The sequence below is a fragment of the Rousettus aegyptiacus genome, unplaced genomic scaffold (assembly GCF_014176215.1).
Source record: "Rousettus aegyptiacus isolate mRouAeg1 unplaced genomic scaffold, mRouAeg1.p scaffold_m13_p_16, whole genome shotgun sequence".
Taxonomy (NCBI): Eukaryota; Metazoa; Chordata; class Mammalia; order Chiroptera; family Pteropodidae; genus Rousettus; species Rousettus aegyptiacus.
Window position 1 is genome coordinate 22,598,961 of NW_023416291.1, and position 21,931 is coordinate 22,620,891.

At 36.5% G+C, this 21,931-nt stretch overlaps 1 protein-coding gene and 1 long non-coding RNA gene across 2 annotated transcripts in view; one reads left to right on the plus strand and one right to left on the minus strand.

The window, feature by feature from the left end:
• Positions 1-1,252: 1,252 nt before the first annotated feature.
• On the minus strand, positions 1,253-4,616 carry LOC118612432. The gene is made up of 2 exons (XR_004954882.1): positions 3,336-4,616; positions 1,253-2,574 (listed from the first exon to the last, which is right to left on the minus strand). It is a non-coding gene; the product is annotated as an uncharacterized LOC118612432 (long non-coding RNA).
• A 243-nt stretch (positions 4,617-4,859) lies between these two features.
• Positions 4,860-21,931, plus strand: part of MTMR9 (myotubularin related protein 9) — a 31,770-nt gene continuing 14,698 nt past the window's right edge. The window contains exons 1-5 of the mRNA XM_016160913.2: positions 4,860-5,223; positions 11,487-11,595; positions 13,951-14,076; positions 18,963-19,136; positions 20,927-21,144. Coding sequence (XP_016016399.1) covers positions 5,042-5,223; positions 11,487-11,595; positions 13,951-14,076; positions 18,963-19,136; positions 20,927-21,144 — 809 coding nt within the window. The 5' untranslated portion in view covers positions 4,860-5,041. The remainder of the gene's footprint in view (positions 5,224-11,486; positions 11,596-13,950; positions 14,077-18,962; positions 19,137-20,926; positions 21,145-21,931) is intronic.

Sequence of the window (21,931 nt, forward strand, 5' to 3'; positions counted from 1 at the left end):
TTTTTGTAACTGTTTAAGATCAATAGAGTGCAGTGGAAGTGACATTATGTAACATCCAAGTCTAGGTCATAAAAGTTGATACAGCTTCTGCTTTGCTCTTGGGAATACTTACTTGTGACAACTTCAGCTGTCAGGTATGCAATCCAACTGCCCTGAGGCCACTATACTAATAGGAATACCAAATTAATCCCCAAGGAACCATGGGGAGAGACCCTGAGACAGAAAAAGGTGCTTGGGCAGCCTCCGGCTGCTAACCCCCGCTCCACACACACACACACACACACACACACACACACACACACACACACACACTATTCCAGCTCTAGCTACCAACTGCTGAACATTGTTTTGAGCAATCATGTTTGAGCTGATTTATTTTATGTGCACTATCGGCAGTCCCTCTTCCTTCCAGTTTTCAAATTTATTCTAAAGCGCTAGGTGTCTGTTCTCCTGATTGGTTTCAAAGAATGAAGTGGCTCAGTGACTGAGAAACTGGAAGCAGGGACAGGGAATGCGGCTATCAGAATATAGTATCTGGACACAGACCCACTGATCATATCATTGTCCCCAGTGCTTCCCCTTTGTTACCGTGTGCAATGAAACCTTAGTCCTCCTTTGCTTACGAATGGCTGTCTTCGCCCAACATTCACAGTTCAGAACACTCACAGACAAAATCAGTGCAAAATCAGTCCAATTTAAATTAGTGTGATGGCGAGAGCCCCTGATGCAGAAGAGGTGCCTGTGGGTTTCTGCCTCACTGATTGGTTTTGTCATTGAAAGGACATCGCCATCCTTTGAGCCTCAGTTCTTCCTCTCTGAACTACAAACAGTACCTCCCATATCTACTTCACCAGGTCATTGAGAGAGCCATATGTGATAGTATATTTGAAAACATTTTGTGAATTGTAAAACAGTGACCAAAAATAAGAGATTATCAATATCATCATTGCTGACAAGTTAATTCACCTGATTTATTTTCCTCATTTGCAAGGTGGGAACAGTATGACATCACCTTCCTTTCACTCTCACCAAAGTGCTGCAATAATACCTGAAGTCATTCAGATTGGATAGAGGAGAGGAGAGGCCGGGGTGGAATATGTTAAGTAAAATACAGGATATCTAGTCAACAAATATACATTGACTGGCTATTGCGTATTGGTGCTAGGCTAGATGCTGGGCATACTGCAGTCAAGAAATGGTCCTTGCTCTCCAGGAGATTACAATATAGTGGAATGCATGGAGACATAAGAAGTCAATTTCGATAAAGTTTATTAAGAAGTAAAAATCAGAGAGAGTAACTAAAGTGGGCTCAGGTCTCATGGGTGGCGATGTAGCATGGTGGTAAAGAGCATAGAGTCTGTTCCTGACTGCTTAAGTCTGAATCCTAATTACACCATTTATTGCTGTCTGACCTTAGGAAAGTTAAGATCACTGTGCCTCATTTCCTCACAGGTAAAAGGGGAATAATAACCAACTTCAAAGAACTGTGGAAGCACTACATGAGCTGATACATGTAAAGCATTTATCACAATGTCTGGAACACAGAGTAAACACTCAAAAATATGAACTATTATTATTAATACATGGTTCTGTGGATCCTATATAATGTTGAGGCCATAGTTTTGTGGGGAAATCAGGGAAGCCTTCCTAGAGGCAGTGACATCTGAGATGAGATTTGAAGAATGACAGAATTAGCAGGTCAAGGGATAAGGTACTGTGAGTGAGGTGAATATATACCAGACAGAAAGAACACCCATGTTATTTATAAGTGTTTTCTCAAACTTACAGGTGCATAAAAATCATCTAGGAATCTTGTTAAAGTGCATATTCTGTTCAGTAGGCTCTGGAGCAGAACATTTCTAACAAAGTTCCCAAGGAATGTTGATGATGCTGGTACCGGTTCCATACTTCCACTTAGTAGCAAGGTTCTAACTGGGTACAAAAATCTCAAGAGGCAACTGTGAGCTATTTAAGGATAGACAGCATCAAAATTGCAAAAAATGAGGGTTGAGGGCTGTTGTGCTGGGTGGAGAGAGAGTAGGAGAGATGAGATCTGTGATGCTGTCCACTGACTAAAGGGCTAAACCACAAAGGGACTTAAAGTTTAAGAAAATAAACAAGAAATTTAGAACAGCAAAGAGAGCTTTAGCTGCCAAGTGGAAAAATGGGTTGGAGGGGAACCCCACTAGAAGAAAGGAGACCAACTGAGAGGCTTTTCCTGTTAAGGAACAGTAAGTGAGAAATAATGGTGGCCTGAATTAGGTGGCCTTGGGGATGGAGAGAAATGGGGGAATTCAAGCGCTATTAGGAGGTATGATCAACAATTTGGTGACTGATTTGCTTGGAGGAAAAAAGGGATCGAGACCACAAGAAAGACAAGGCATTAGGTTATCAGGTTCCTTTCAGCTGCCTACAATCAACATATAATAACAAAGTACATGGAGAATAGCTGCTCTTCAATGGCACACATAGGCAGGGTCTTCACCTTAGATGCTCTTGCTACTTTTGGCAATCGCTGACCTGCTTTCTTCAAACTACTGAAGACTGCTTCACCTTCTACTAACTACTCAAGGCCTAGTAGAGAAGCACAAAACCAGGAAAGTAAATCTGTACATCCAAATTTAGTACTTACTCTCTTATTTTGTTCATTAGTTGTGTGGGTTGTGTTGGCCCTCCTAAACTGGCTATCGCTCTGAGAGCAAGGCCATGTCAAATCTATTTTTCCCATTCCCTATGATGCTGATGACCAAGAAGGCACTTAATACAAAGAGTTGACTGTTTGATAGAATAACATCTAGACGATTACATATCGATACCACTTATTATCTCATACATGATAACTATAATAACATCTGTAAGGTGTAGTGTTTTATATGCACTATAAATGCCATCATGGCTTTTGGTTTATCAGAATTCTCTGAGATCCTTATATCCAGACAGTTTGTATAATCTGTCTGAATACAGTTTTGTTGAATTATTTTTAATAGAATGGAGGCCTATCCCATTACTAACAAACTCTACTGCCATCTACTGTTCACGTAGTAAGTTACATATTGTGCCCCCACCACTTCTATTCTTTACTATTGAATGTTTTCTTCAGATCTCAGGGGCTTTCTATGCTTTAGGCTTCAACCGGAGTAGATGTAACTGTCTAAGAGTTTCCGGTACTTTGTTATAACAATCAAGCAAGATGTTGACGGTTCTAATAAGCAAAAAGAGTATATGCCTTTATGTAATATTAAACATTTTTAAATTTAATGACATGATGACATTTTTAGGCTTCTCCCCTCCCCCCAAGAAGGAAGTAAAGAAACTTCTGAAGAATTTTTTCTTACCTCTAGAAGACATCATTAAACTGGACATCTATTTTGGTTATATTCCATTCAGGGTATCTTACTTATCCTTCAAGGTCTTCCTTTCAAATGATACCTTCTTCATAAAACTTTCCCTGTTTCTTCATTCTTGAATAAATTCTTCCTTCCATAATTGGTAATTGTCATAATGAACGACATAGTGGAAAAGACAACACAAATTCCAATTAAAAAAAATAACTTTATAAGTCATTTCCCCTTACTCTCCCTTCTCTTTTGGTTCCAGTCTTTCTTTTGCAGACAAAATAAAACTGGACTCTTAGCGGTAACGACATTAGGAGCTGTTCTTCTAAGAAGGGAACATTTTAGGAAGAGCAAGGACAGAAGCAGAAATATACTTGTTGGGTAATCCGACGAGATTTGAGGGAACTTACTTTTGTTTTTGCTTTGCAAACTTAGCCAACTAGCTGTACTAGATGGTGAGGACTTCAAAAGTTAATGAAGTGGCAGTAGATCAGGACTCAGTTCTCGCGTATTCCCCTTCTAATTCTCTATTTTAGAATAAATATTCCTGTTTGAAGGGTGTGGGGGGCAAGCAAGAAAAAATTATTTGACTAAATTTCTGGCATAATCTAGGTGTTTGACAGTAGTTCAGTTGGGTATTTAATGGGGAAGCAGTGTGGTGGTGGCCAAAAGCCCAAACGCCTTGGGTTTCGTAGATGTACATTGAAGTCCAGTTTCTGCTACAGATTAACCGTGTGTTAGCAAGTCACTTGAGCTTCCTCACAGGATAGGATTAATGACTTTCTCTTCTATGTATTGTATGTATTTCTACTTAGGTCCCTCTCATAGGTGTTTTGATGCTTTTCTTGTTCAGGGTCACAGCACCATGGCGCAGCACTCTGGGAGTCTGAAGCGTCCCGCTCCTACACCTGGCGTCTTCTCCAGGGTCACGAACACTGATTCAATTCCACACTTGCATTTTCTTCACGGCAAATGGATGAAAATCGCCATAATTTAAAGCAGCCCCCGCTCTGAAGAGCCTTGGAGTGAGGCAGGTCAGGGACCTCTTCTCATCGTCCCATCTTCCCTGGCCTCTTCTGACACAGAATATTTGAAGGGTACTGGGGGTACAGCTCTGGTATGAAGGTAAAAAGAGCCTTTCCCTGGTAGGAACACAAAACTTCGACTCTAGCTGTGTTTCCGGAGGCATTCTCTCGGACCTAGAAGGGACCAACTTCCGGCTCTGATTTCGTGTCTTCCGAGTTTCAGGCTACGCCGCTTCCGCCCGGAGTTGCTCTAGGCTTCAGCTACGAACAACTACTTCCGCCAGGAGTTCCTAGCGGCTCGGACTTGGAAACTGGCCCTAAAGCGGCCTTCTCCTTCTCCTCTCAGCCTGCCCATCCGAGGCCGGGTCCCCAAGTTGCGGCGGCGGCTGCTGGGCCTTTTCTCAGAGTGTTCTCTCTGGCCGAGTCCTGGTCCTGGGGCTACCCAGAGGTGAAAGAGAAACGTCCTGGCCTGGCCGAGTTCCGGTCTTCCCGCAGCCAGTGACACTGGCCACAGGCCTCGCCTAGCCTACCCCAACCTGGGGCGGGGCCCGGCCTCCCCGCCCCAGACCCCGCCCCTCTGGCCAGCCCAGCGCCGGGTCATTCTCTTATTCAGCCCTGCGGCGGTGTAACTGCTTTCCAACTCCCGGACTGGGAACTCCCTTGCTCCGGCCGCTGGGGAACATGGAGTTTGCGGAGCTGATTAAGACCCCACGGGTGGACAATGTGGTGCTGCACCGTCCTTTCTATCCAGCCGTTGAGGGGACCTTGTGTTTGACTGGCCACCACCTGATCTTGTCCTCCCGTCAAGACAACACGGAGGAGTTGTGGCTCCTCCATTCAAACATCGACGCCATCGACAAGCGGTGAGTGCCTATCCCACTGCCCTATTCCGCAAGGAACCTGGGATCCTTAGGTGGACGTCCGAGGAAATGCGCCCCAGTGTTTTCTTCGTGTCCTGTCGCCTAACCAGCCAGCAAAATGAGCCCTCTCTGGCCTAGATCGTTTTAGAAAGCAGAAAACTATCCAAATGAGATACCTGTTTTCCATTAAATCTGGATGGAATTCCCAGGGTTATCACATGGTTTTCCTGATTGTCTTTTTGGTACATAACACTACTTGGATGGATTTTCAATGTTTTCTTTTAAAAATTTCTTCTTGCACCATCAGATTAATTGTCCATCACAGTCATGAAGTTGTGATTGAATGTGATTTAGGTAAAGTCTTCCACTTCTGAGGAAAACTCAGAAGAACTCAGTAGATAGTGTCTAAATTCCACAAAACCTTTTTTCCCCTCAAAAATGTGCAGTTGATCATATTTCTTCTTCTTACATTCCGGGCTATCCATTTAATACTTCCCATTCTGGGAGATTATAGTCTTTCATTTCTCTTTACTCAGTTCTGAAGCCTTTGGAACGGGCAGAGAGTTGGTGCTTAAGCAAAGGTGTTAATTAACCTCTTATTTTGCACCCCAGATTTTGTCTTTCCAAAGTAGTGTCTGAAAGTCAAAAAAGTTATACTTCCATCTGCAGTCAAAATTCTTATTTCCTTAGTGGCTGCACACTTACTCTAGCCAGGAGCATGTAAATTGATTATTCAGTTTACACTAAAGTATAAATGTATGACGATAGCTTTTTCTATTACCTCTTAAGAAAATTCGGATATTAAGAAGATTCTTTTAAGATTACACCTTAAAAGAAAGTAATTTCTAATGGTTGAATGTGAAACAGTATCGGTGAAGTGGTAATCGATTTATTTATTTTTTTCAGAGGGCTCTCAATAGATTCCCCAGATCGATCACCTGAAAATGTTTATTTTCAGGGGTCTCTCTTTGCCTGCACAATCAAGTCTAAACCCCTTAGTCTTTCATTCATGGCACTCCATGTTCTGACCCTAACCTATTTTTCTCACCTTAGTTCTTGCCATTCACTTTGATGAACATTTTTTAGTAGCCAGTTCTCACTTATATTTGTGCTTATCCATGTCCTACATTCCTTCATGTCTGTATTATGCTGATATTCTTCCTTTTGCCTGGAATGCCTTGCTCCTCCCAAGTTACTCAAACATTTATTAAATGTCGTTATGTTACACATAATTTGTAAGGCATTAAGAATACCAAGATGAATAAAATATAATTCTTTTAGGAATTTATAGACTATCATCCAACTGTTACCAGTCTATCAATATTAAGTTTAATTATTTCAACTGTCACCTCTTTCACAGATTATTCTGTTAATCCCACATCTAGATGTAATTCCTTTCACTGATATCCTATAGCTCTTTCATAAGTGTGCACTAAAATTTGTATTTGGATAGTTACATGTATGTTAGCTTCTTGAAGCCAGGACTCACATTTGGTTAATTTTGATCTTTCAGAACTCCTAACTGTGGCTTGGGCTGATAGACACATAAAAAATAAAAAGATTGACCACTGAATGATCAGTGGTGCCACAGAATACAAATTAGAGTTTCTCCATGCCATCAACTCTTTTTTTTCTTATTTACCTCTTTTTATGGTTGCTTTTTCTCTCTTTCATTTCACCATATTTACTTAGCATTTACTACTTGCTGGGCCTGATATGGCTTAAAGAAGTGTATAAGACCCATGTTAATCTGTTAGGGGATAAATGACAAACTGTACACACATTTATCTTTGTCCTGGGAAACAGCATGATGTAATGGAAAGAACATGAGTTAGGGGTCAGGTCAGAGGTTGTTTAATTGTTGCTTTCAAGAAATATTTACTTCCATGTGTCTTCTATGTACTGAACACTGTTGGGGCTCTGCAGATGCAGTGGTGACTGAGATGGATGAGGACCTCATGTACTAGAGGAAGAGATGGACACTCAGATAAATCAACAAATAAATATATACCAATGTCAGGTAATAAGTGCCAGAAAGGAAAATGATGGAAAATGGAACGATAGAGAATGCCAATGAAATTAGAATTTCAGAGAAGACAAGTGACATTCGAATGAATGGCATCCGAATAAAGGGAGGAAGCTAGCATGTGGATATCAGAAGAAAGAGCATTTCAGCCTGGGAACAGTGAATACGGACACCTGAAACATAAACATGCCTGGCATGTACAAGGAAGAACAAAGAGGCCAGTGTGGCTAGAGGGCAGTGAGCAAGAGGTAGAGACTAGGCGGACAGCAGAAACTTGCTGGAAGGGATACATAGGGGCCAGATCGTGTAGGGCCTTATATGCCATTGTCATGGTTTTCATGTGAAGCCCTCGAAGAGTCGAAAGCAAGACAGTAACAGTAGATAGACATTCTGGCCGCCGGCAGAACAAGGGGTGTGAGTGGAAGCAGCGCACCCAGTTAGGAGGAGACTATTGACTAGTTCCGGTGATGGTGATTTTAGAGCGGAAGCAGTATTAAGTAGTATGGTCAGAAGCAGTCGGATTTGAGATGTTCTTTAGAAGCTTGAGCTGCCATGCCTTGGTGGTGAATTGTAAACGGTGTGAGAGGAAGAGCAGTATTAAGGATGACTCCCTCAATTCTGCCTCTTACTAGATGGGTGCCCTTGGAAAGCTGCTTAACCTCTGTGAACATCACTTCTATCACACAAGAGGAAAACAATCCCTCTCATATCTAGTAGTAACTTAGATTGGAATGATGCTTTACAAGCTTATAAAATACTTTCATGTACACTGCATACATATTTTATTTGATCCTTTCAGCAGACCAAGTTGTACACAGGTTTACAATTATACTTTTTTTTTTTTATGGATCTGAGATATAGAAATTTGAGTTATTCCTATTCAGTTGATGACTCATCATTTCCATAATCGATTCATTACAAGGTTTTTTCCATTTTTTATTTTATTCTTCAGCCCTAATTTTCACTCCAATTTTCCACCTCATCCTCAATCCTTATAGTTAACTGTTAAGTATTGCTGTTTGTCCTTGAAGATATATATACATATATATCTATATGTTTTATAGGGAGATATATATACATATATATATATATGTTTAATTTACCTGAGTAGGATTATGTTGTAGATCATGTTCTGTTTCTCAGCATTTTAACTCAGTCCTCTTAAGATCTCTTTACATTGCTGTATGCACATCTCTTTACACTGCTTCTGACTGCGGCATAGAAATCCAAATTGTCTACATTTTCCTTATCTGACCCTTTGATAACTCCGACTCCCTGTCTCATAAACAGCTCTAATAAACTTATTCATTTGGGTCCCACTATAGTCTTTTGCAAGAGTTTCTCCAGCATTGTGCTGAGGATGGTATTGAGCCAGAAAGTAGGCTCGTCTACTTTGCCCTCCCACCATGGTCCCTGTTTCCACCACATTCTCACCAACATTCGATATGATTATCTTCCTAATTTTTGCCAGTCTGATGATTGTGAAGTAGTATCTCTTTATTTTAATTCGTATTTCTCTAATTACTGATGAGTGTATTTCTTTATACACTTGTTAGCAATTCATTTAAAAAGTTTTTTCCTTTCTGTGAATGGCTTATGAATTTCCTTGGCCCACCTTTAAAAACTGGGTTCGTTGTCGTTCTCATATTGATTTATTTCAGCTCCTTGTATACTCTTTAGATATTAATTCTTCACTTTGACATTTTAAATGTCTTCACTTCTCTCATCTATTGTTAACTTCCCTGTGATGTCCTTTGTTAAATAGAAGTCCTTAATTTTAATGCAAAATTCAGGGTTTTTTTAACTTTACATCTTGTGTTTTTTAAGCCTTATTTAAGAAGACTTTCCTTATCTCAAGGTCACTGAATATTCTCTTACATTTCCTTTCATTTTTAGGTATTTAATTTCTTTGGCTTCTACCTTTGTTTTAAGTGTTATAAGAATCCAACTTTGTTTTTTTCCATGTAGCAAGTGTGCTTACCTAAACCATCATCTAACAACCCATCTTTGACTGATTTATCATTTATCAGGTGGTTTTATATATACGTACATATAATATATACAGCTTTCACTGCATCCTTTCAGTTTTATAATGCTGTTTTTTGTTTTGTGTCTAAGTGTTTTCTAATTTCACTTGTGATTTCTTCTTTGATCCATTGGTTTGTTAAAAATGTTTGTTTAATTTTCACAATTTTGTGAATTTTCCTGTTTTCCTTTTCTTGATTTCTAACTTCATCCCATATGGTCAAACCTCATTTTAATGCACTTTACAGTTGTTGCAAATTAAAGGCAAGACCCTATACCAAATTACGACTTGCTCTATTGAAATACTTGCCTTATTACAGTGATTTGGAACCGAACCCACAATATCTCCAAGATATGCCTATATCTTGTACATCTATCTTTTTAAGTCCATTGAGACTTGATTTGAGGCCTAATATATGGTCTGTCCTAGAAAATGTCCCATGTGCACTTGAGAAGAAATGTGTATTCTGTTGCTGGGTAGCATGTGTATGGCTTTGTATTTCATGTGGTGATGTTTAAGGCCTCTGTTTCCTTACTTCTGTCTAGTTGTTCTACCCATTATCATGAGTGTGGTATTAAAGTCACCAGCTATTATTGTAAAAACTGTTTCTCCCTTCAACTCAGTTAGTTTTTGCTTCATATATTTTGATTGTCATTAGGTGTGTAAATGTTCATAACTGTTATATCTTCTTGCTGTGTTGAACCTTTTAATATATAATGTCTTTATTTGTCTCACAACCATTGTTGATTTAAAGTCTATTTCCTCTGAAATTAGTGTAGCTTCCTCCGCTGTCTTTTAATTACTATTCGCATGGAGTGTCTTTTTCTGGCCTTTCACTTTCACTCTTTTTGTGTCTTTGAATCTCAACTGAGTCTCTTGTAAGATGGCATATAGCTGGGTCATGTGTTTATATCCATTCTGCCAATCTCTGTCTTTTGATTGTAGAGTTTAATCCATTTACATTTAAAGTACTTAACAGCAGGTCCTCAAATGACATCATTTTGTGTCACAAAGTTTTGTTATAACATCGATTAGATGCCTTAGGAACTTAACTCTTGTTTATATCAATTAGCCTGTGGTACGGTTGGTTTCATTGCACGTCATTTCACTTAAAATCACAAACCTATCAGTGAAATACATGAGGACTTACTGTATTGATAAGAAGGGACTTCTATTATTGTTATTTGTTTTCTGAATGCCTTACAGCTTTTTTGTCCCTCATTTCCTGAATTACTGTCTTCTTTAGTATATAGTTGATTTTTCTGTTGTGAAATGTTTAAATTCCTTTCTCATTTACTTTTGGGTATATTCTATAGTTGTTGTCTGTGTCATTACAATGGGGATTACATTTAACATCCTAAAGTTCTAACTTAACTTCAATAACATACAACCTCTGCTCCTTCATAGCTCCATCCCGAACCCTTTCCATTGTTCATGTCACAAAGTCCCATCATTACATAGTGTGTGCCCCAAAACATAAACTAATTATTCTTGTAATGCATTAATCTCTTAAATTATGTAGAAAACAAAATTTAGAGTTCCAAACCAAAGTTACGGTAATACAATAATATTAGATTTTACACTAATAATTTTTTCTTAAATGTATTGGTCTGTTAAATCATGTAGAAAACAAAAAATGAAGTTATAAACCACTATTACAATAATAATGGCTTTTATTTAAAAAAATCCCAACTAAGGCTAAATTTGTACAAAATTTGTAAACTAACTCATGAAATTTATGATTAGCTATGGCATTGATAGATGTAGAATAGATATTGCAAGTTAATAGTTTTTAAAGACTTAAAAAAGATACTTACATTTAAAATAAACTGCTGCAAACTTGGTAGTAAGTAAACTCTCAAATGAACTGTTTTCCTATACTTCAGAAATATCTCTAAACACTTAACACATTGATTACAGGTCTTTTTTTGCTATTCTTTGAGTAAGGCCTCAAATAATCTTTGTTAAATGAATTAATTAGCCTAGTGTGAATTACTTTATATATTTGAACAAATTTTAAATACATGTATTTTAAATAACTTATGGCTCACATTTTTATGATACAGGCTTTACTCTTTCTTAATCAGATTAATTGGGGAGAAGAAAGATGAATATAGATGGTGACTATAACTACATTCTCTTTTCAAAGAAATAATCATATGCTTATGGTTAGAAATGTATATATTCCTAAGTATAATTTATAATTTTTTATAGATTTGTGGGACCACTGGGTACCATCATCATAAAATGTAAAGATTTTCGAATAATTCAGTTGGATATTCCTGGAATGGAGGAATGTTTGAATATAGCCAGCTCCATTGAAGTAAGTATTTTGGAAGTAAAATTTGATGAAAATAAATAGTAATAGAAAAGAGCCTTATATTCTGACTCAGTGTAGCTCTTAATGTTTCTTTGTTAGATTTGGTCATATTCTGTGACTCAAATATTGAAGGTTAATAGGAAAAGCGTCACCATGATTTATGAGAATGTAATAGGATTTTACAGACTTTATAACAGTTTTTAGTGTTAACTTATTCTTCCAGCTTTATCCATGTTGTAGCATGTGACAGGATTCCTTCCCTTTTAAGGCTGAATCATATTCCACTGTATATGTGTCTATGGTGAAACTTTTCAAAGTTATTTCTTTTACAAAATTAGTAAATATCACCAGTGATTACAGTCTTTTGTTTTTAGTAAATCTTAATTTCCACGTATCAGGTTTGCTTAAGACAATATGTATTTGTTTTATATTTGTATGAATAATATTGAATATCCGTTCAGATTGTAAATAATAGAAATCTTACTCGGACAACTTAATATTTAAATTGAAGAGCTCACACTACTTTCTTCCCTATTCTAACCACTATTTTGGTAGACACTCAAATTTTAAATTGCCTTATTTTAATTCACTGCCTCTAAATTATAGCAATTAACTTTATGTTTACAGTATTTTCTAGATAATTATAGAGACAAACTGATTTCTTTTTCTGTCTCTGAGTGACTAATCTGAGCTTTGTGTCCAAAACAAATGCATGCTATTGGCTTAACTATTAAAAGAGGGCAGAAAGTCTTAAAAATCTGTAAGTAGGATTTTGTTTGGTTTTTAATAAGAATAGAGAAATAGAGGAACAAGTGCTGCAGTACTGAGAAAATTGGCATGCAACATTTTTCTTTATGCTTTTGCTAAATTTTACTTAAGGAAATGAGAAGATGAGCTGAACTGTGTCTTATATACCTGTCATTTGGAAGTAACACGATACTGTTGATTTGGGCAAATTTGCTAGCATGAGTGAGAAATGTAAGTGGCTTCTAGGCTATTAAATTGAAACGCTGTCCTGTTATTTGGGCAGGTGAATGCTATTGGCCCACTTCAGTTAAGCATGTGGTTTTTTTTTTTTTTCAATTGTAGGGTTGGATTTTCACTGGCCCGTCTACATTTCTCTTATTCCTTTTATAACTTGTAAGATAGCTGGTTACTGGGTGTTAGTGAAGTTGTCCATGGTGAAGCATAGTGGTGAAGAAATAAAGCAAAGTATATTGCCTACTTTCTGATTGCATTTACTTAAGTTCATTGTCATATGACACAAATCACTTGTTTACTTAGCTACAGATATTACCTAAAGCTCTTTTAGAAACTGATTACATACAAACCCTTATGGGTGAAAAGAAGCTGTAAATTATGAGCTATTCTCATAATTCGACCTTAGAAAGTGAATGCTTAATTGACTGTTTTTACAGCTTAGTAAATACATATAGTGAACTTGGCCTCTAGTCTTTTTTTGGCATCCAAGTCCCCTTCTCTCCATACATCTTGACATAATTTGGGAGTAATAAGTAAAATTCATGTGTAGAACAGTTGAACTATTCTTTATAATCAAGAGTCTGTATACCCAAATATATTCTGCCACACATAGAATCCCATTGGAAGAATAACTGGCAAGTGCTCAGTTTTCATAATTATAGCAGGAAGTCTGAGGAAGCTTTTGTCTGTATAGTTTCAACTGCCTTTGGGGGTTGAAATGTTTTTAGTTCTTACAGCATTTATGTGTTTAAAGGAAAAATCCTATCTCTAGTAATATAAAAGCACTCGAGTCAAAGTATTAATGCTTATTGCCTGCCAAAGTGGTTGCTGACTTGCATTTAAAGCAGTGGTTGTATCAGCCACAGTGGACAACAGTATGGAGATTCCTCAAGAAATTAAAAATCAAACTACCATTTTATCCAGCAATCCCACTTCTGGGTATATAGTCAAAGTAAACAAAATCATTATCTCAGAGAGACATCCGTACTCCCATGTTAATTGCAGCATCATCCATAATAGTCAACCCAAGTGTCAATGAATGAATGGATAAAGAAAATATGAGACATTATCTATATCTATTATATTTTATTCAGCCTTAAGAAAGAAAGCAATCCTGCCATTTGTGACAACATGGATGAACCTCAAGGGTATTATGCTAATTGAGTGTATATTATGTGCCAGATATCTTGTTAGATGCTGAAAGCATGGAAATTAGTTTCAATAAGCTATAATTGTAATTAGTGACAAATTCAATGTTAGAGAAATATATTGAGTGTTTATCTTTAGGTCATATTTGTTTAATACCAACTTGACAGTTAGAAAGTGTTTTAAATTGTGGTATGTCCCTTTTTCCTTTATTTTTTTTTTATACCTTAGGCATTGTCTACCCTGGACTCCATCACTCTGATGTACCCTTTCTTTTACCGGCCCATGTTTGAAGTGATAGAAGATGGCTGGCATTCCTTTCTTCCTGAGCAAGAATTTGAACTTTACTCTTCAGCTGTGAGTAACTTTTGAGTGAACTATGGGTAATGAGAAATAATTTAACATCTTACATTACTTGTGAAAACAATCATTTCCTTTCGATGATTAATAAGGTGCATTTGACTTATTCATGCCTTAAAGAAGTATCTTAGCTTTCAGTGCTGTAGCCTCTGTCATTCAGAGATTTACATAATTTGTTCTCAGTGCTGCAGCTCAAGTGATTTTTCTTCTTGTAGATTTACTGTATTCCAAATGTTACTTTAAAAAATTTTGAAAATGACATTGATAAAACATTAAGATAGTCATCAAAAGAGTTCTGACATGTTTTGAGTTAATTGTTGGGTGTTTCAAAAGTATTTCCATAGAAACAACTTTATATGCAATAGTTAGGTGCTGAGCCATCCCAAAAAACTGTTTAACCCATTGTGTACCTAAAACAGCACTAGAGAAACATATATTTGTTTTTGTGGGATAATTTTTTGTTTTTTTATAATTTAGGTTACTAGAACTAGGTTTTCTCTCCCATCCTTTCTTTTTACATCATACCTCTGTAAATAGGTCCTGAGGCACCCTGTAATTTAAAGCACAAAGATGTCCACAGCAAGAAAGTGAGAAAGGAAAGGCAATTTTACATGCTTAGTTGTAGAACATTTTTATGTAGTTTGTAGATAACTACCTGTATTTATATTTACATTAAGTGTCTTTATTACATTAAAAACTGCATGGTAAACATTTGCAAATGCATGATGTTCTTCTCTTGTACCACATAACTACCACCTAACAGCTTCCTTAGGGGAAGCGTAGTTATTTCTTAGGTGGAAATGGCAGTCAGAATGTGTTAAGGGATCCTCTCTACATTTTGGTTATTTTCTTTCTTTCTTTTCTCTCTCTCTCTCTCTCTCTCTTTACTTGCTTCTTAGTTTTTCTTAGATTCAATACTTTTTTCCTAGTTGGAATTTCCTTTTCAGTTTAGCTAATTATTTAAGCAATTTGTATTTTTGAATTTGTTATATTTTCCTGCAAAATTTTGTAATCTACAGATTTAATGAGAGCAGCTTTAATGCCTTGATTTAAGGTATTAGCTTACTACTGGTAGATTATGGAAATTTAAGATGAACAAAGCATGGTCCCTTCCTTCTACTTGTTCAAAGTCTAACAGTTATCTAAGTCATTGAGTATAATAAAATAAGTGCTGGCAAAACTGTCCACAAGGCACAGGAGAAATTACATGATTATATTTCTGTTACGGAAAATAAATTCTGATGCAAAATGCTGAGAAACTGCTTAAGCAGCTACTGTAATAGCATAAAGAAGATGATTGGATCAATAGGAGAGGTTATAGTAAGAAAGATTCAAGAAGTAGAATTAAAAGGAGTTGGTGACCTATTGATTGCGTGTGAGAGGTGAAACAGACGGTGGCAACTAGGATGATACCACTAAAGTGGGAAAGACAGAAAGAGTAATGTGTTTGAGAGGGAGTGAGTTGAGTTCAGTTTTGGAAATGAAGGAAGAAATAAACAATTCTACAATTATACGAGGAGACTGCTAAAACTGCCTCAGCAAGTGATAGAACTAGGCTAAAACAGAAGAACAAAACAGATAGAGACATAGATGATCTGAACAACACTATTGATACTTATAGAATGCTACTCCCAGTTTCTGTAAACAATATTCAAGAGTATATGGTACGTTCCCCAAGAGAGACCATATGTGGGGATATTAATCTGAATCAACTCAAAAGGATTAAAACCATACAGAATACAATCTCTGACCATAAAGGAATAAAATTAGAATTCAGTAATACTAAGGTATTTAGGAATATGCAGACTATTTCTGAATTAAACAAAATACCTGTAAATATTCTATACATCAAAGATGAAATCATAACACACAAAACAACAACAAAAAACGAAAGATGAGAACATAAAGGAAACTAGAAAATATTTTGAATAATGAAAGTGCAAAATATCAAATTTATGGAATATAGCTAAAGCAATGGTTGGAAAGACATAACTTATATTTAAAAAGTGCTTATATTAAAAAAGAAGGTGTGAATACTAACTTAAGCTCCAATTTAAGAAGCTAGAGAAAGCAAAATTACTGAAAGGAATGAAATAAAAATAAGCAGAAAGCAATAATTAGAACTAAGACACAGTTTTAGCAAGGTTGCTCAATATTAGCAAGGTTGCTCAATATAAGTATACAAAAACTAAATGTATTGACAACAATACAGTTATTGGCAATTGGCAACAAGCATTTGAAGATAAATAAAATACCTAGGAATAAATTTAGCAAAAGAAATGCAGGATCTATACACTGAAAAACAAAACATTGCTGACAAAATTTAAAGAATAAATAAATGGAGAGGTATATCATGTTCATGGATTAGAAGACAATATGGTTAAGATCACTAGTGGGCCATGAAGAACAAGATAGTAGATATTTGGGGCCTACTGGGTCATGCAGTCTCTGTTGAACCTACTCCACTCTGCTGTTATGGCAATAAAATAGCAATAGATAATACATCAATTAATGACTAGTGCTGTGTTTTAATAAAACTTTATTTACAGTCTGTGGGCTGGATTTAGTACTATAGTTTGCCAACCTCATTAAAGTGACAGTTCTCTCCAAATTGTTTTATAGATTCAATGCAAGTCCTTTCAAATGGCATTGCATTGATTAGATGTAAAGAAAAAAAAAAAAAAAAGGTGAACCTGGACCTTTGCTTCACACCATCCACAAAAATTAACTCCAACTGTATTATAGACTAAAACATAAGAGCTAAAACCATAAAACTTTTTGAAGAAAACACAGGAGAAAAATCTTTATGACCTTCGATATGACACCAAAAGTGAATGAAAGCACATTAATGACTTATGAATGTAGGATACAGACTGGAAAAATATACAAGGGATTTTTGTGGGAGATGATTGAAATATTTGTTATTTTGATTGTGGTGGTTTCACAGGTGTATATAACTGTCAAGTCTCATGAAATAGTGCACTCTAAATGGATTTAGTTTGTTTTTCATGTAAATAATAAAATCTCCATAAAGTTGATTTAAAAGTAAATAATGTAAAGGTTAAGTAACTGATTAGAAACAACTAAAGAGAGAATTAGTGATCCTAGGATATAGATCTGAAATAATTACTCAGAATACAGAACAAAAAACAAGGAAGATGGAAAAAATGGCAGAGAAGTTAGATACATTCATGATGATAAAGGGAAAAGAGCTGATATTTATTAAATGGGAGTTCAAGAAGAAGATAATAGAGAAAATGGAAAATAGGCAATATTCAAATAGATAATGATTGAGAATTTTCCAGAATCAGTGAAAGTCTTGAACTCTTGAATTAAGGTATCTCAATAAACACTATGCAGAATAATAAAAAAAGAAATATTTACTTAGTGTTGAGTCCAACTATTGAACAATCTGGCAAAGAGAAGATCACAAAATTAGCCAGAGAGAGAGAAGCTAAATAACATACAAAGTATAAAACAACTAGAAGGGGGGGGGGGGGTCGAATAAAATCGAACATCTATTCATAATAAAAGGCTCTTAGCAGAATTTAATTTTATAAGATTTATTATAAAACCAAAAACACACAAAAAGCAAATCTTTTATCATTCCCTATAAGTTCAAGAGTGAGACAGGATATCCACCATAAATACTCCTAGCCAGCTCAGTAAGACAAGAAGGAAAAATGAAAGGTATAAAGATTAAAGTGAAAGAAGCAAAATTGTTATTATTTGTTAATTATGTGCTTGTGTACTTAGGAAATGTAAGACTCAAGCTTATAAGCATTTCTTTACATGAAACACAATTTTGAAAACATAACAACTAAAATGCAATAAGAACGTTAAGGTTCCTAGGACTATATCTTAGAAAAGCTATGCAAGACCTTTATTGAGAGATTCATAAAACTTTATTTAAAAGTTTAAGAAAGTTTTAAAAAGTGGAGAGACAGTATGCTTATAGATGGGAGACTGAACATCATAAAGATGTGATTGTTTCCAAATTTATCTATAAAGCCAATGCAGTTTTATTAAAACCCCAGTGGGTTTTTACGGGGAATTTGATCAGAGTTACATGAAAGGGCCAGTGCACTCCTGAGGAACTAAAAGGAGGGAGGCGGAGACTTAGCCTACTAAATGACAAGCTTATTCTGAAAGCTATGGGACTTACCACAGACAGACCAGCGGGACAGAGTAGTATAACCTTTCTTAGTATTGCCATTATTCTTTTAAGAATAATGGATGTGACCAATCTTTCTACATTTTACTCCTTTTTTAAATAACAGAAGGGAACAGTGGATTTGAAATAAGGAGTAGCTCTATTCTCATCTGTTCTGGTTCAGCATTATCTGGAGTATTATAGTCTTCCTGTCGGTATACTTTAAAAGTACCAGTAACAAAGTAAATAGTACCCCGAAAAGAATGAATGAGACGATGTTGGTCTGGACAGTCATATTTATATGTTTGTTTGTTTGTTTGTTTATCTGTCTATTTATTTATAGATATACATTGAACTAGGAGAATAGAAGAGTAAGGGAAAAACCACTGTCTTTCACATATTTGATAGGATGCCATTTGAAATAGGGAACTTGTATTGAAATCATGATAAAAACCAATAGAGGAAGTTGTGGAGCTTCTTCTAATTTTGCTCAGTATGAGGAAGAACTTTCTAGGAAGTAGGGATACCTAGCAATACAGGAAGCTGACTCTGAAGAATGGAGCTCCTTTTCGCTAGAAGTATTTAAGTATGGGCGAGGTATCATTCTATTAAATTGCTGAGATGGCTTCTTCATTGTATGAAAGGTGATCTCTAAAGTCCTTTAAAAATTTTCAGATTATTTTGTGACATTGAGATACTTGCTTGGCTTTGAAGTATTTGTGTTTTTCAGACCAGTGAATGGAGGCTGAGCTATGTCAATAAGGAATTTTCAGTCTGCCTCTCTTACCCGCCAATTGTCATTGTGCCCAAATCCATTGATGATGAAGCTCTTCGGAAGGTAGCTACATTTCGACATGGAGGACGCTTCCCAGTACTCAGCTATTACCACAAAAAAAATGGAATGGTAGGTGTACAACACGGTGCTTGATCTACTGAAAAGACTTGGTTCGAGGATCTTTTCTTAGAAATGTTTCCCCTTTTTGTGTCTACCTGTTCATTGAAGTGATTAGTCTCTCCTGCTAGGACTCCTTCTTTTAAACTTTAGGCAGTCAGGAGTAGAGTGCTTTCTGTGATTAGGGTATGACTTTGAATTCTTTCCATGATCCTGCTCAACCATAGAAAAGCCCAGATAGGTTTATCCTCAGGATTGAGTATGAAGGGAATTAATGTTCATTTGATGTTTAAAATAACACTCTTCGACAGAATAATTCTCTGACCAGAATAATGGTAGATACTTTATTTTAATTATTCTCGCCAGATTTCCCTATGAAAGGTAAATGGAGCAGGTACTTTTATTTTTAAGAAGAGCAACACATGTCATTCGTCACAACTTAAGTAAACACAGGAGTCAGGAATTGAATAAGCAAGTGCTCGCTGTGTATTTGTTTCCTAAATATTTTCTAAATCTGTTTCTCTCCCTTTATTTTCTCTCAATCAATAAACTCTGCTTCTCATTTTGAGACCAGTAGTAAATTAGTGGATAAATTACAGCCATCTTCCAATTTCCTTTTCTCTTGGTAATAAGTCAAATATGGATATTTAAGATAAAAAGATTTCTAAAAATTTGCTAGTTGGACATCAGGTCACCTATCCTGCTTGCTTAGTAGTATATCTCTTATTAGGGTTCATTATAAAGCATTCTAACAACTAATGTTAAATATACTATTGTGTTCACTTACATGGTAAGCGCCATCTGAGAGTCAGCCATTGTCATCCTCTGGATGACTTTTCTGGATCATGATAAATTTCAAGGTAACACTATATGCTATGAGGCGAAATCAAAATAACTCTAAATTAGTCACCAGGGAAGAGATCAGTATAATAGTTATTAATTTCTTGAGAAAAGTTTCTAAAGTAAACATTTCAAAATACATAGTTTGTGGTCTTTGGAGACAGGTAGTTAAGTCCTGGAATACTGAGAAGAATGGAAGAGGGCCACTGGAGAATAAAGCATAACAGGAAGCTTTCAAGATACTGTAAATGATTCCCAAAACAAGAAGAATGGCGCATAAACTTTTTATTATTTATTTTTATTTTTCCCCCTCTTTAAGTACCCCCCACCACCTACTCCACCCTTGACCCATGGATGTCGCCGTTTCCCCTTAAGAACTGGATATCCGAAGGTGGGGTGTCCCTTTCCACAAGCTCGCGGCATGCACCTGGGGCCTGGCGCATCCAGGGTATGGCGCGTAGCTGCACCTGGGGCGCAACCCCAGGACCTTCTGCGTGCAAAGCAGATGTGCTCACCACTACACTATAGAGCCAACCCCCCCCCCCTTTTATTTATTTTGCCATTGGTGCCTTTTTCTTTATAGTTCTTGATAAAACCTGCCAACCCTAAGTTTACATAGTTGAAGCAAAAGTTTACGGCACATTGGCCATTATTATTATCTTCATTACAGAGCTAAATCGACTGGGTAATTCATTTGCTGACTAAATGCATTGTAAGATTTGATTTTAAAGAGGAACTATATTATGCGAAAGAATTTTGAGGCAATATGAAGAAAAATCATTTAAAAGCATAAGACTTATTTTTGTTTGACAGTTATTAACTATTGTCAAAAGTGTGCCTTTATTTTAGGATCCAATCTATTTCCAAGTGTCACATAATTCTTTTTGAAATAATCTAGCTAATTCATTTCTGTTTTCAGAAACTTTCAAAAGCAGCTTTTTAAAACTGTATTGTGCTTCTAGGTAATTATGCGAAGTGGTCAGCCACTGACTGGCACAAATGGGAGACGGTGCAAAGAAGATGAGAAGCTGATAAATGCCACCCTTAGAGCAGGAAAGCGTGGCTACATCATCGATACCCGATCTCTTAATGTAGCTCAGCAAGCTAGAGCTAAAGGAGGTGGCTTTGAACAAGAAGCGCATTATCCCCAGTGGAGGCGGATTCATAAGTCCATTGAGAGGTAAAAGTTTCTGGTGACAGTGGTGGACTCTTATTGGAAGCTAATTAGAGTGGGTGAGCCCTTAGCTGTTCAAATATCACAAGTTTTCAAATGAACCTACACATTAACTTAGAGTTGAAAATTGACTGGATAGCCTGTCATTATAAGCATAAGCAGAAAACTAATCTGGATGTTCACAGATGAGGTTTAGTCAAATAGCACTCTAAGTCAGCTCTGAAATTTCATCACCACAAAGTCTGCTCCTCTGCTTGTGGTCACCAAACTTACTGAACAGATATACTATGGGTAATTATATTTTCCTAAGTCAAAAGATTTTAGAGATTTCATTTCTCACATACCTTCCTATTCTTACACCATTTTTCCTCCACCTCTATCATCTCTTTTTATGCTTGCAATTACTGGTTTATAAGTGCTTCTGTGTGGCTGGGTGAGAGTTGGAGCTAATAAAACAATGGGGTCTGAGCTAACTTTGGGCACCCCTGCCGATAGTCCCAGGTGGATCCGTGGAAGTAGGATTACAGATGTCAGAGTTACTGTCTTGTGACCTGTCACAAAATACAGTGCTCTGGCCTTCTACCCAGTCACATAATTCAGCTCTGAGTTTAATCTGTTCAGATGAAGAACAGTTTATCATGACAAGCATTTAAAGCATCTTTGCAATCATATTTAAATACTGGTTTTTCAATATTTAACCCTCAAGTTACTGTATAGCAAGGTAAATATTTTTATAGTATTTTGAGCTAATTTTGCTCTTGGATATATTGGAAGCTGAGTTTTTGGTTCGTTT